The sequence below is a fragment of the Fusarium tjaetaba genome, assembly GCF_013396195.1.
Source record: "Fusarium tjaetaba strain NRRL 66243 chromosome Unknown NRRL66243_c0000151, whole genome shotgun sequence".
NCBI lineage: Eukaryota > Fungi > Ascomycota > Sordariomycetes > Hypocreales > Nectriaceae > Fusarium > Fusarium tjaetaba.
In genome coordinates, this window is record NW_023501347.1 from 19,521 (window position 1) to 32,229 (window position 12,709).

General features: G+C 49.8%; 5 protein-coding genes across 5 annotated transcripts; 4 read left to right on the top strand and 1 right to left on the bottom strand.

Annotated features, from left to right (window-relative positions):
- Nucleotides 1-4,044: 4,044 nt before the first annotated feature.
- On the top strand, nucleotides 4,045-5,563 carry FTJAE_7432 (uncharacterized protein; the record flags this gene model as incomplete). Its single annotated transcript, XM_037354149.1, has 4 exons — nucleotides 4,045-4,227; nucleotides 4,270-4,333; nucleotides 4,375-5,142; nucleotides 5,415-5,563. The coding sequence occupies 4 exons, from the start codon at nucleotides 4,045-4,047 to the stop codon at nucleotides 5,561-5,563; spliced, it is 1,164 nt and encodes a 387-aa protein (XP_037205464.1).
- Nucleotides 5,564-6,453: 890 nt separating this feature from the next.
- On the top strand, nucleotides 6,454-7,568 carry FTJAE_7433 (thymidylate kinase; the record flags this gene model as incomplete). The annotated part of the gene is made up of 2 exons (XM_037354150.1): nucleotides 6,454-6,538; nucleotides 6,589-7,568. 2 exons carry the CDS (start codon nucleotides 6,454-6,456, stop codon nucleotides 7,566-7,568), a joined length of 1,065 nt encoding a protein of 354 aa, XP_037205465.1.
- Nucleotides 7,569-7,899: 331 nt separating this feature from the next.
- On the top strand, nucleotides 7,900-8,748 carry FTJAE_7434 (thymidylate kinase; the record flags this gene model as incomplete). The annotated part of the gene is made up of 3 exons (XM_037354151.1): nucleotides 7,900-8,083; nucleotides 8,126-8,234; nucleotides 8,277-8,748. The coding sequence occupies 3 exons, from the start codon at nucleotides 7,900-7,902 to the stop codon at nucleotides 8,746-8,748; spliced, it is 765 nt and encodes a 254-aa protein (XP_037205466.1).
- Nucleotides 8,749-9,837: 1,089 nt separating this feature from the next.
- FTJAE_7435 (Formyltetrahydrofolate deformylase) lies at nucleotides 9,838-10,689 on the bottom strand (the record flags this gene model as incomplete). The annotated part of the gene is made up of 1 exon (XM_037354152.1): nucleotides 9,838-10,689. One exon carries the CDS (start codon nucleotides 10,687-10,689, stop codon nucleotides 9,838-9,840), a length of 852 nt encoding a protein of 283 aa, XP_037205467.1.
- Nucleotides 10,690-11,732: 1,043 nt separating this feature from the next.
- Nucleotides 11,733-12,683, top strand: FTJAE_7436 (uncharacterized protein; the record flags this gene model as incomplete). Its single annotated transcript, XM_037354153.1, has 1 exon — nucleotides 11,733-12,683. One exon carries the CDS (start codon nucleotides 11,733-11,735, stop codon nucleotides 12,681-12,683), a length of 951 nt encoding a protein of 316 aa, XP_037205468.1.
- Between the last annotated feature and the right edge of the window lie 26 nt (nucleotides 12,684-12,709).

Genomic DNA, 12,709 nt, shown 5'->3' on the forward strand with positions numbered 1-12,709 from the left:
CTGTTTCTTGACCGTCACTCTGACACCTGTGTATATCATCAGCACTCTGCAAACTTTCCAAATTTGTGTGGACTGTACTCACTGTCTGCCACTCGAACACTCTAGGAAGTAAGTGTCGATCGCTATGGAAGCATTTGAGTTCCCTCTAGTGTCTTGAGAAGGGCTGGAGCTGATGAGGGAAAGGTTCCGCAACATAGCATGCACTGAGTGTTAGTGGTCGAATTAAAGTGACTTAGATGGTCAAGCATCCAATGTCCATGTCGTGCAAGTATAAGGTGTCTGACATGGCCATTGGGATTGTGCACTCACATCAGTACCTGTCCTTCAGCCTTCTTCAGCTTCCTTTCAGGGTCAGCTGTAGGGTAGGGTAATCGAGAGATTCTGGAGGCTTGTCACCACTGCATGCTGGTCGTCACTGTGTCCAGACATTTCGTCAGCATTTTTCAGCAGCAGTTACAAGGTTCGCGGAAGAGTTCTGTCGTTCAGGGTCGCACTGGCGATAAGCTTGGAAGGAGTGGATTTTACCTCATGGACGCTATTCGAGGGTTGGACACTCAGGGAGCTTGTGGCACATCGGCAAAACGTAAATAGTCAAGACAGTATTTGCGATCAAGTGTAGTAACTTGGATACTGCGTTTTTGTCAGTCGACAGCATATCAAGGCAACATAAAGCTTCTAGAAGCACTTGCATAGTTTTATTGTGCAGCCGCCGCGGTACTGCTAGGAGCCAGGGTTCAAGACTAATGCTGAAAGTCATGCCCTTTGACCGATTCTCGGTGCCTATCCGTAGCTATTCAGTGGGACGGAAGATCAAAGACCCTCTGGCACAGAGATTAGAAGTGAGGTTGTGAAGTCAGTATTCGTGACCGAGTGGAAGACTGTGATTCGCATCTTTACCGATTCCGATCGTGTCTGGGCACCGGCGTTGCTTAAATCACTTGCAGAGTGTTGAGTGCAGCTTGCTCTGAGTTACACGAGCAATGTAAACTCGAAGCCGATGCCGATTGTCGTGATCCGCTTCACCCTACCAACATTGCCCTGTCAAGATTCCAATGACAAAGGTCAGAAGAGCATGTCCGGCGCCGGTTGGACGTTAGCCATAAGGTCAGTATGCGGAAAGGCCCGAGTGGCAGAGCTGTGAATGCCGTCCCTTCATCGACCACAATGGTATCTAGGCATCATCAGCACTTTTAGTCCATTGAAGTTAAGACTAATAGGAGCTGAACATGTTCTACAAGTCAGCGGGGAGCAGAGGTAATCCCATGGGCTGGTTAATGCCAAGTTGCTCCGACTCTGATTCAAATCTTGTCGTACTCTAGACCAGATATTAGAAGCTCCTCGAGAGTGCGTATAGTTCAGTCATTGCTTCGTGCTACACAAGCATTCTAATCAGCAAGTTGGAAACGATTCCCGCGTGATGTCGCCCTCAGCGCCGTGGGTTTGATGTTCCACAGAATTGGTTGGTGTTGCATGACTGCTGAATATCAGTTCATATGCCAATAGAAGCCCAAGTCCGATTGGCAACGTCTCTGGGTCCCCACTGGTTCAGACCATCGACAGCCTCTTCATCAATCAGTTTTGAGGAGAACACAATGGGAGTTCGAGCGGGCCACGAGGCACATAGAAGTTGTCTCCGCTGACTAGTGGTGAGTGTTGTCATTCTGTCAACACAGTCATGTCCAGACACCAAAGGTTTACTGAGGGGGGAGACGAGTGTCGTCTTCAATGGGCAACCACGATCATGGCGATCCTTCGAGCGGCATCTGGTCTGCGGGAAACTTGTCTTCAGGTTCAAGCAACTGTATCTATTGTTAGGCTTTCTTTCCGAATGGCATAGTTCGGGATGGAGGTCTAATGTTTCTCTCACATGGGACGGGCTTATCATCAGCCCTCTCAGAAGCGCCATCGAGTGTCGCCTGTTGATCGAAAAGATTGACTTCACTTTGGCCCAGAGACGAGTCGAAGTTGAACATGATAGGTCGAGGTGTGTCTACGTCTAACCAGTAAAATCCCAGCGACATCGAAACTTGACGGCACCTACCAGCAGGCTTGCATGTGTAATCGGCATGCTTTAAGAGGGAATGCGTGCTGTTATTCAGACTGTAAAGGTTGGCTGGAGCCAGGTACTCGCTGCAACGTTGATCTGCCCACCTGCAACCGCTGGTTCAAGATAGCACTCTTCGCTTTGACTGTAAGGCGGGTCGCAGTTGGTCTCGTTTGAACGTCAAAGAGGTGTTGCTGCATTTCATCAGTACCAGTCTAGTGACACATTTGACAGTGCCTCTGAGCAGAGTTGCAACCTGCCAACAAATTGGTTAAGCTGATATCGCAGAGCGTTTCGAAATACCGCACGGTCTGTATACTCAGTTAGCCAAGCGGCCGGGTATGATAGACATAGAAACTACCGAGAAAGTTGAATGATGGAACCAAGCTGAGAGAACGGACTCTGCAGTGGATTCCGGATAGCATCAGCGACGATTCAAGTGGTGAGGATATCGGGGTCGAACGAAAGCGGACTTGGTCTTGTGAAGAGGTTTGCAGGCCCTCGCTGTAAGTTTGCAACGGGGGCAATATTCGAATAGGGAGCCGCATGGGCATGTTCTCCTCGATATGGGTAGCAGCGTCACCAGAGATATCCCCGACTTCGAAAACAAGTAAGGGATGAAAGCACTCTCCGTTACCCTCGGCGGGCTAAGTTCTGTCTGCGATACGAGTTCTCAACCACAAGTCTCAAGCGAGTAACATCAACATGCAATATGGACTGGGGCGGCATGGATATCTTGCCTGGGGTTGCGTAAGTACCCTTTGACTGCCAGCATGCGAATCGATGGCGGCCAAGCAGACTTACATAGTGCTTCGCCATGGCCGAGATACCACCTGATTGAAGCACTAAGATGCTCGAAGGGCAAGTTCATGCTCTGATCAGCCAAGATTATAGCTACGCCGGTTCAACGAAGAGGCATTGTCGGTCCTCTTGTCTCAGGCGCTGATTCGAGCAGTCGTCTTTGGAAAAGCCTGTCGTGTCTACCATAGCGAGGGGTCGAAAGGGTATGTCTGAGGCTCATCATCAAACTCCCGGCAACACAAATTGACAGCAGTACCTCGATTATTGTGACGCCCACAATGAGAGCGTGTGCTGTTGAATGTAGCGTTCTCGGTCCCGTTGTCATCTGCTCGAACGTCTATCTTCATCCTGGTACTCAAGTCAGCTCGTGGTCTTGTTCTGGAAAGGGCTGTCTTACCAGCAGACCTCCTGCCTTTATTGTAAGCGGAACTCAACTGCATCGTGTGGGCAATGGTTCCTTTGCTGCTACCAGATGATGGATGAATCGGGATCGTCCACTTGGTTGTCATTCATAGCAACATGGTTCTGTTGCAGCTCCAGTCAGTATACCGAGATCTGAGCTTAGAAACTTCGCCTGCAACTGCGGGCCCCAATTTGTGACTGCCAGCTCGAATTCCACTTGGAGATGATGCTTCTGTGGATGAAGGGTGATAAGATGGCAAGCAGATGATGGGATTTGGGTGCCTTGAGGTGGAAGGGATGGTTCTGTGGATGGGGGATGACCACCCCTCGTGGTCGTAGTCTTATGAATGGGAGCTCAGTATTTCCGCTTGTGAAGAGGCAGTTGAGGAAGGGTGATGACGATTGATGAAACACCTTGACGAGAGAAATAGAAATCTCATATCAGGTACGAGCGCAGCGAGGAAGAGCCCTCCGCTAGGAGCCCCCGGAGGGATATTTGATGCAGTGAGGAATGAAGATGGGTGAGTCTGGATAATAGGTGGTGAGAAATGAGGGGGGTTACGATGAGCTCCTGCCATTCAATTGCTCCCGTGACCTTGCAGTGTCTTGAGGAAGGCATCACCACTATTTCCAGGAAGCAACACAACAGTGCTTTCACCTGCCGTTTGCATGCATTCACCCAACACCTTCTCTTCTCATGACCACCCACTCAAACCCTTCATCTTCATCACACTTCTTGGTTACTACTTTATCATCATTCTTTTCCTTTCCCTTCGCCTGTCGTTTCACTGTACACCATGGAGAAGCCTTTTGCTGGACAATGGCTGTTGGTAGATAAGGATCTCGCCTCAGACAAGATCCTATGGGAAACAATTTGCTGCCCTTGCATTGTTTACGGTCGGTCCAAAGAGGCCTACGAAAATGCTCTCGATAGGGCATATGAATGTGATACACCACCGAATGGCCATGTTCGATTCAAGGTCAGCAAGAAAGGAATCGCCGACACACAAGAGGAATACTAGTCGAAGCCTCTAAAGGGTCCGGACATTTCTCTGCCCTGCTTGGGATTTGCTGCCTGCTTGCCTTGTAAGTGTCCCCTTGCAAGTCAAACACTCTAACATGTCTAGTCTATGGTATTTTCATCTCCAACCTGCGTACAGATGTTCGCAATCTCTACAACATCGAAGGAACCCGCAGCGATGACAATACATGGGGCTGCTGCTATCCAGTTGATAGCCTCATTCAGATCGAACACGAACTCACCAATCATGGACATCATCGGAGACGCAGTTGCTGCGGGTATGAGACCGAGCCCTCAATGACCACATCCGCGAGCACTTCTAGATCGCACAGCAAGGCCACAACTTGTGATACGGAACCCGATGAAAACCTTCCCTGTATTCCCGAAGATTCATCCGAGTGTACGTCTCCAACCTCATCTGCAAGCAGCCGAAGCAAGGCCCGGGAGAGGTCAATCGCTCAAGATCCAGTTGCACCAACCGACGCAACGCTTGACCACAGTCACGACCTCTCCAAAGATCCCAGAGGACCATATCGAACCAATGCACCTCACCAGTTGAAGAGTGACACTTCTGCACCTGTGTATCCTCCTTCAATTCATCAGCTTCGAACCGATACCAAGGCGCCGGCCAGTCCACCTGCAGTTCATCGACACGATTTGTTTCAGGATGCAAACGAGACGAATGAGATCCAAGCCAATCACGACATTGGATTCGATCAAGTTGCAACATACCGAGCTAGTCCGGATCATCTGCTTCGGCATGACGAAAAGACACCGGGAGCATTTCCTTCAGCTCATCATTTGCACCACGATACGGTGGTCCGGACCAAAGCACCACGACAGCATGGACTGGAAGATGATGAGCAAGGTCCGAGTAGGTCGGGAAATCATGGGCCACACCATCTTCATGAGGACAAGTGAGAAGACGAGGAGACGGCGAGGTCAAGAAGCAAACGGCCGGTGGAATATTATTATGATTCAACCTCAGACACGACAGTAGTATTATCACTTCATAGGGGCTTACAATAGATATATCTCTGCAACCTTATGCGACCATGGTAGTGTCTGCTGTTACTGAAGTATTGGTGCGTCCAGACTCTACGGTCACATATGGTCTCTGAGCTGGCAGGCTATGCATGCGACCAGGACAAATTTGTGGCAAACGCCGAGCGAATGTTACCGTCCCTCCCAGCCTCCGACTTGCAGCTCGATGCATTGGCGTTGCACACAAGTATCATCGAGAGGGGTTCGACACGGACACGACGCGAGAGATCGCGGGTGGTCTTGGCCTTTAATAGTAACAAGCCGGGATAAAGTTACACTTTACAGGGACCCGTTTCAGTGGAAATAGCTGGTTGGCGATCGGTCAGATCAGCTGAAAGACGATGGCCAATTGGAATTGTGTGTCTGCCAATGTTGTGATGAGACCATGGTCGCATATTGGCGGCCAAGCACAGGCTGGCTGGGCACAACAGCAGATGGTTTGGGCAGATGAGTTTGGGCTCTGACGACTTCGGGCAGACAACCTCGGGATTGAGACGACGGGCCTTGAGTTCACAGATCAAGGAACACGAACTCGCGTTACATTAAATGTCTTCATCCTGCATGCTGAAATCTCCCTTGCATTGGCGCTCAGCGCGACGATTGGACATGGCACGCAGCGAACTGGGTTGACGCTTGTGGAGTTTTGGACGTCCCACAAGGCCAAGGCATGTTGCATTGAGCGAATCATTTTGGAAAAGTGCTTAGCGGTGACCAACTTGCATTGATTGAGGGGAAAACACCTCAGGCAGAGATGGCCTTATCTTGAGATGTACTCCGTAATGTTCAGACATCGGTGATCAATTCCATGCACTGGCAATTAACACGGTCGCGAATCTGCATTCTTGTTTCATACCTCTGCCCTCTGTAGGCATTCTAGTGACCTGCTTCTAGTGGCCCCGTCACGTACCGCGCTCTCACGTCCAAGGCACGACGCCCTAGAGGGAACCCACTTTCGCGCTGAAGCTCCCTTATTACCGATCTTCTCCACGCGCCCGCCCTCCGCAGCCAGAACCCACCTTTGGCACTGGACCTCTTTTCTACCCGCTCCCTCCCACTTTCACTCATCATCGTCTTCACTCATTTACACGTTCGACTCACGCGATAACAATAAACAATAACTTCTCTCGCTGCTGGGTCCATCATGGCTACTGTCACTCGTCAACCATTTGCTCCCCTTGATGGGACTCGTCTCCAGACCTTGACCAGTCTCAAGAACAGGCAAAACGGTATGTGGAGATGCGGAGTGTTTGGGGCTTCAACTGACATCCGTGATTAGCTTTGCCAACGGGCGGGAAACGAAAGGCTGAACTTATTGATACTGATGATTCTGAAAATGTCGATCCTACTTCTTTTGCCAAGCGATCAAAGGGTTCCAAGGACAAGGGCATCCTAAAGGACAGCATCCTCAAGCCTACACCTGTATCTGCATTTCCCATTCCTAATCGCCTCACGAGCCCTACCAAGACCCGACGCACTCTTCAACCTAAGTCACCCGCCAAACTCAGCTCTGGCATCTCAAAGTCTTCTCCCATTTATGCTCCAGCTGGTCGATCTCCCACCCGAAGCAAGCGATCTGGGATCGCATCTAGCCGACGACGCACTGCTGGTCCCTACACCCGCGTTGATCCTCCTTCATTCAGTCTTGGATCCGCTGCTCCCTTTTCTCTCGATGCTGCTCTCAAGGGTACTATTCCTGGCTATGGCGCCAAGAAGGAACCCATCACTGCTCTGCATGAACCAGACATGAAGGCCAGCTGGTTCTTTGAGATTCACGAGGACACACCCGAACAAGAGATGACCAACCTTCTTCAACACAGCACATGTGTACTTGACATTTCATCCGACGAGGAGAGTCAAAGAAAGCTCAACAGAGACCGTGCTGAAGGTCGCGATAAGGAAAATGTTCCTCCTCCTGATGACATTTCTCAAACCCGTCGCGCACCAAAAGCCGATGACATGATTGTTGAGAAAGAGCGTGTCGCATTGGGAGAAATGAACACTGCCGACTTTTACGCTGAAGGATGTGATGAGACATCAGTCATTTTTGTACCTGAAGATGAGCCAGAGGTGAATGCGCCTGCACCTGCGCCTGCGACAGCCGAAAAGCCTATCGAACCTTCAACAGAAGACATCGACAGCTTAATGGCCAAGCCCACAGAAGGTTCAAGCAAGGCTGCAGTTTTGGAACCAATCGAAGGAACAGGAGAAAATTTTGAGTTATGGGAAAGCGGTAGCGCACATGACGAAACTGTATAGGCACGAGGCATGAACAAGTCATGAACTGTTATGGTAATGGATACGGATGGAATGAATGATGGAATGGATGGCTATGGATATGGATACGGATGGTGGAGTTTGGCCGGCGTTACTTTTTCTTCTTAGGCTACCAAGAGCTGGGGCTATGGTTTTGTGCTACATTATTGTCTGAGCATTAATTATTACCACTGTTTGAATGAACGTTTCACTGAGAAGGTCTTGTCTGAGTGTAAATTATGATCTGATTTCCGCCGCACTGTGTCCCACGTGAACCACTAACCAAAACAGTGTGAATATTTCGTCAGCAATCCACTTCCCCTCATCAACCATTATGGCTTCAATCAACGATTTGGCGACGGCCGCTATTGCGAGCTCCGATACAGCGGATGACTCAACTCGGGGCGCATTCATTATTTTGGAGGGTTTGGATAGAAGTGGAAAGACTACACAGGTGAAACTGCTGGAGCAGAGATTTGTCGAGGAGGGTAAAAAGGTCAAGGTCATGAGATTTCCTGGTAAGTCACTGACGAAGTAGTGAGCTATGCTGATTTTTATAGACAGGACTACACCTATTGGGCAGATGATTGATGCGTATCTCAAGAGTGATGTCGAGATGGATGATCATGTTATTCATTTATTGTTTAGCGCAAACAGATGGGAAGCTGTGTGAGTTTGTTGGTCTGTTACACTTCACTTCTGACCTTTCAGCAAACAAATCCAATCTCTACTCGCTTCTGGTACTACAATTGTCTGTGACCGGTATTATCACTCAGGCATAGTATACTCAGCCGCCAAGCAGAACCCCTCTCTGACCCTCCCTTGGGCACGAGCACCAGAACGCGGTCTCCCCCGACCAGACCTTGTCTTGTTCCTCGATTTGACCGAAGAGCAAGCTCAAGCTCGAGGTGGTTGGGGTGGAGAGGTCTATGAACGATCTGGTATGCAGAAACGAGTACGGGAATTATTCTGGGGTCTCAGCATGGGCGGGAAAGACCTTGCGGCGCAGGGACTTGGGCTAGGTGAGGGTGAGGACTGGACACAGGAGGAGGAGGATCTAGTGGTAGTTGATGCAGGCGGGAGTGTAGAGGAGGTTGCTGAGGAGGTTTGGAAAAAGGTTAGGGGTAGAGTTGAACAGGTTGAGAGGGGAGAGGTTGGAAGGACTGTGAGAGTTGTTAGGTGATGGTATCGAGATGAGCTTAAAATTGCTTCCAGAGATGACGGCAAAAATGAATCCCCGAGACCTGGATCGAACAAGTGACCTTTCGGTGACGGTACAGTTACAGCCGAACGCTCTTCCAGCTGAGCTACTCGGGGATGGCTCTGACGATCAGAGGAGTAGCCATGGCGATCGGCGAGGAAAGTTGGGTACATGTGTGGATGCTGTGCTCTCGATGGAGTATGCTGTGACTAAGATCCGGGTTGTGGTGCAGGAGACTGGATGTAGTGTTTGAGGTATCCCAAATGCGAGCTTGGTGTTGAGGCGTAGCATTGTGACACAGATGACGCGGGGTTGTTTCATCCCATCTTGTGCGATTGTCTTCTCACTAAAAGTTTTGTGTGATTGTCTTTAGACTCAACAATTGCGACAGCATCTCTTGCTGCAATTATACATTCTTGGATTTAATCCCTTCTGGCCAGCTCAGGGTGAATAGACAGTATCATCGAGCTCGAATTAATACGCTGCTTATAGGGACACTTTACACTTCCACTCCCAACCAAGTCCAATGGCTATTCCTCCGGTTTCGGAGATCTCCCCGAATAGCTCAGCTGGAAGAGCGTTCGGCTGTAATTGTTAAGCATCTCACCGAAAGGTCACTTGTTCGATCCAGGTTTCGGGGAACTCATTTTTTGCACCTTTTACCAATGCTCCAAGTTTATTTTTTGCTATCCAGTTACTTACATATAATTCACAGGTACGAGCGCAGCGAGGAAGAGCCCTCCGCTAGGAGCCCCCGGAGGGATTTTGTGGTAGTTGAGTGTGATGTAATTGGCGACACCAAAAAGTTGAGATGTCATGATATACGACAACACCAGATGCCATGACCGGCAAAAGAAATACCCGAAACCCGGATCGAACAAGTGACCTTTCGGTATCATATATTAGTTACAGCCGAACGCTCTTCCAGCTGAGCTATTCGGGGATTGGTGATCGTCGTTTGCTATCCCTCCATAGAGGCCATCTGGAGTCGTAGGTTGAGGCTACAAGCCTTCACATTCACATTCACAAGCACTTCTTCCCATACACTGCTTACAAGCAATCAAACTTTTATTAATTAAAGACTACAGTCTTGTGGCCATTGAGGAACAATCTCCTCTCAGCGTACCACCGCACAGCAGCAGCAAGAACCTGGCTCTCGACATTAGATCCCTCCTCAGACAACTCCTTAGGATTCATGCTGTGATCAACACGAGCAACCCGCTGCTCGATAATAGGACCCTCGTCCAGATCAGCAGTGACAAAGTGAGCAGTCGCTCCGATAATCTTGACACCGCGCTCGTACGCCTGATGGTAAGGCTTGGCACCCTTGAAGGAGGGCAGGAAACTGTGGTGGATGTTGATGATACGGCCGGACATGGCCTCGCATAGCGTGGGAGACAGAACCTGCATGTAGCGGGCGAGGACAATGAGCTCAATGCCGTGCTTCTTGCAGAGGTCGAGGATCTGGCCTTCTTGTTGCGCCTTGGTGTCTTTTGTGACGGGCAGATGGTGGAACTCGATTCCGTAGCTCTGGGCGAGGGCGGCGTAGTCGGGGTGGTTCGACACGATGACGGGGACTTCCATGCGCAGCTGGCCGGTCTTCATGCGGAAGAGAAGATCGTTGAGACAGTGGCCGATCTTGGAGACCATGATGAGAACACGGGTCTTGCGGGCAACAGGGCGAATATCGTAGTCCATGTTGTACTCGGCAGCGAGCTTGTCAAAGGCCTCGACGAGGTGCTCGGTGGACTCGGACTCGGTAGGGCCAAAGTGCACACGCATGAAGAAGCGCTCGGAGACGGGATCGGAGAACTGCTGGAGGTCGAGGATGTTGTGCTTGTTGGCGGCAAAGATGCCCGTCACGGCGTAGACGATGCCGGACTTGTCGGGGCACGACAGGGTGAGGATGTGGTCATTAGCCATGTTGAAGGCTACGGAGGGCGTTGAGATTGGCGGGACGGGGAGGAAATTGGTGTAAGTGAGAAGAATTGCGACGTATCTTGTTAGCCTCCGTATGTCGACCGAGTATGACTCCGAGAACCCCACTGCGGGCTAACCCTCCACTATCGGAGAAGCGTCGGGATGTGGCCATGAGAGTGATGATATTAAGTAAATTGAGGGAAATATGCTGTATTAAGATATATAGAAACGTAACATGGTAGCATGGATAGCTGTGGACTGGAAGTGCGGTCTGATCGTCATGATGCATTGGTATGGCCGGTTATATCCGTCTCCGCTGGGGCTGCAGGGTAACAAGAGTCCACTGAATCAAGCAAACGTCAGATCTGATTCAAGAGATAGATAATTAGAAAGATACAGAGTAAAGGTATGTAATATAAACAATAAGGCAAAGCTAATGCATGCAATTGGCCGTCACGTGGCGTTGATCGTTGATCGGAAGTGCCTCCGTTCCCCACCAGCACTCAACTAACTTGACATCAACCGCCATGCATCATGTCAGGTGGCTCCCGGAGCCGAGACGGCTGCTTCAACTGTCGAAGACGAAAGCGAAGATGTGACGAGGAGAAACCAATTTGTCGACGGTGCCAAAGAGCAGGAGACGACTGTATCTTTCCGGGTCCAGTTTCAGCATCGAATCCGTACAAGTTTATCGTGGCGGCTTCTGACCATTATCTGGTGCCGAGTGATAACCAGAGCCATAGCTTTCTTAATCTCTCACCTCAAGAACTCTTTGCTGTTTGTAATTCTAGTGAAGGAAGGATTGTTTGGGCAAAGGAATCCGTTCCCCGCAGTTTATCACCGTTTGCTTTTGAGTCGGGACGCTCAGTTGAGAAAGCTCTCGTGCAGTACTGTATGTATTCTCACCACCATTTATCCCCGCTAACAGATTAGATGTCGAGATCATTTCTAGGAGCAGAGTCTACGTGGATACAAGTCGGAATGGCTTCCGTACATCAGTCATTCCCCGAATGTTTCAAGGCCCTTTGTTCTCCGCAGTCCTAGCCATGAGCGCAGCAGAATGGGCGCAAAACATTGTCCCAGACGGAAGAGACTACCGCGCTTTATCAATGCAGTACAAAGTCCGAGCTCTCCATGAACTACAACACGCTCTTCCAGATTCTCAAGGAAGTGAGGGTAATCTTTTAACCTGCGTTCTGTTGGCATCTCTCGAAATCGCACATGGATCGTGTCCGACATGGCTGCGTCATCTTCAAGGCGCACTCGCTCTACTTGAGAGTTTCGGAAACAACATCGACCCCAATGTAGCCGAATTTGTACTCCAGTATTTCCGGTTTCGATATATTCTTATGGAGACTACGCAACCTACCCACCAGGACTCGTTACACCAAGCAATGGCTGGTTTGGCCAAAGCCGAGGCTACACTCCCGCATTCTCGGAATTTGGTTGATGAACAGATTGGTTGCTCAATGGATCTCGTCGACATTATTAACGAAATATCGTCACTGTCTACCCACGGCATTTCCAAGGATCAACTATATACAACAGGCCAAGAAATTGAACAACGACTCGAAGACCTTTGTTTTCAGGGCACTGACGACTACCTCTTGCGAAGCGCCGAGTCTTTTAGAATTGCAGCGCAAATCTACCTCCGCCTCGTGTGCTACAACACAGCCATCACCCACCCATCCATCCTAGCCCTCCACGAATCTCTTCTTTCATGTCTTTCCGATATCATCGTTGAGGGACAGACTCGAAGATCATTCCCAATGTGGCCACTGTTCCTAGCAGGCTGTGCATGCTCATCAGATGAACAACGAAAGGTTGTGTTGGATCACTTCATGTTGATGGATAGTAAATGGCCAATTAGCAACATCTCCGCTGTTTGGAACGCACTCAAGCTGATCTGGCATACAAGAGATCTTCAAGTATCGAGTACAAACCAAGACTGGAGGGAAATCATCCACAAATTTGGATGGAAGCTCTCGTTATCATGATCAATTCTAATACCTGGGTATACTCT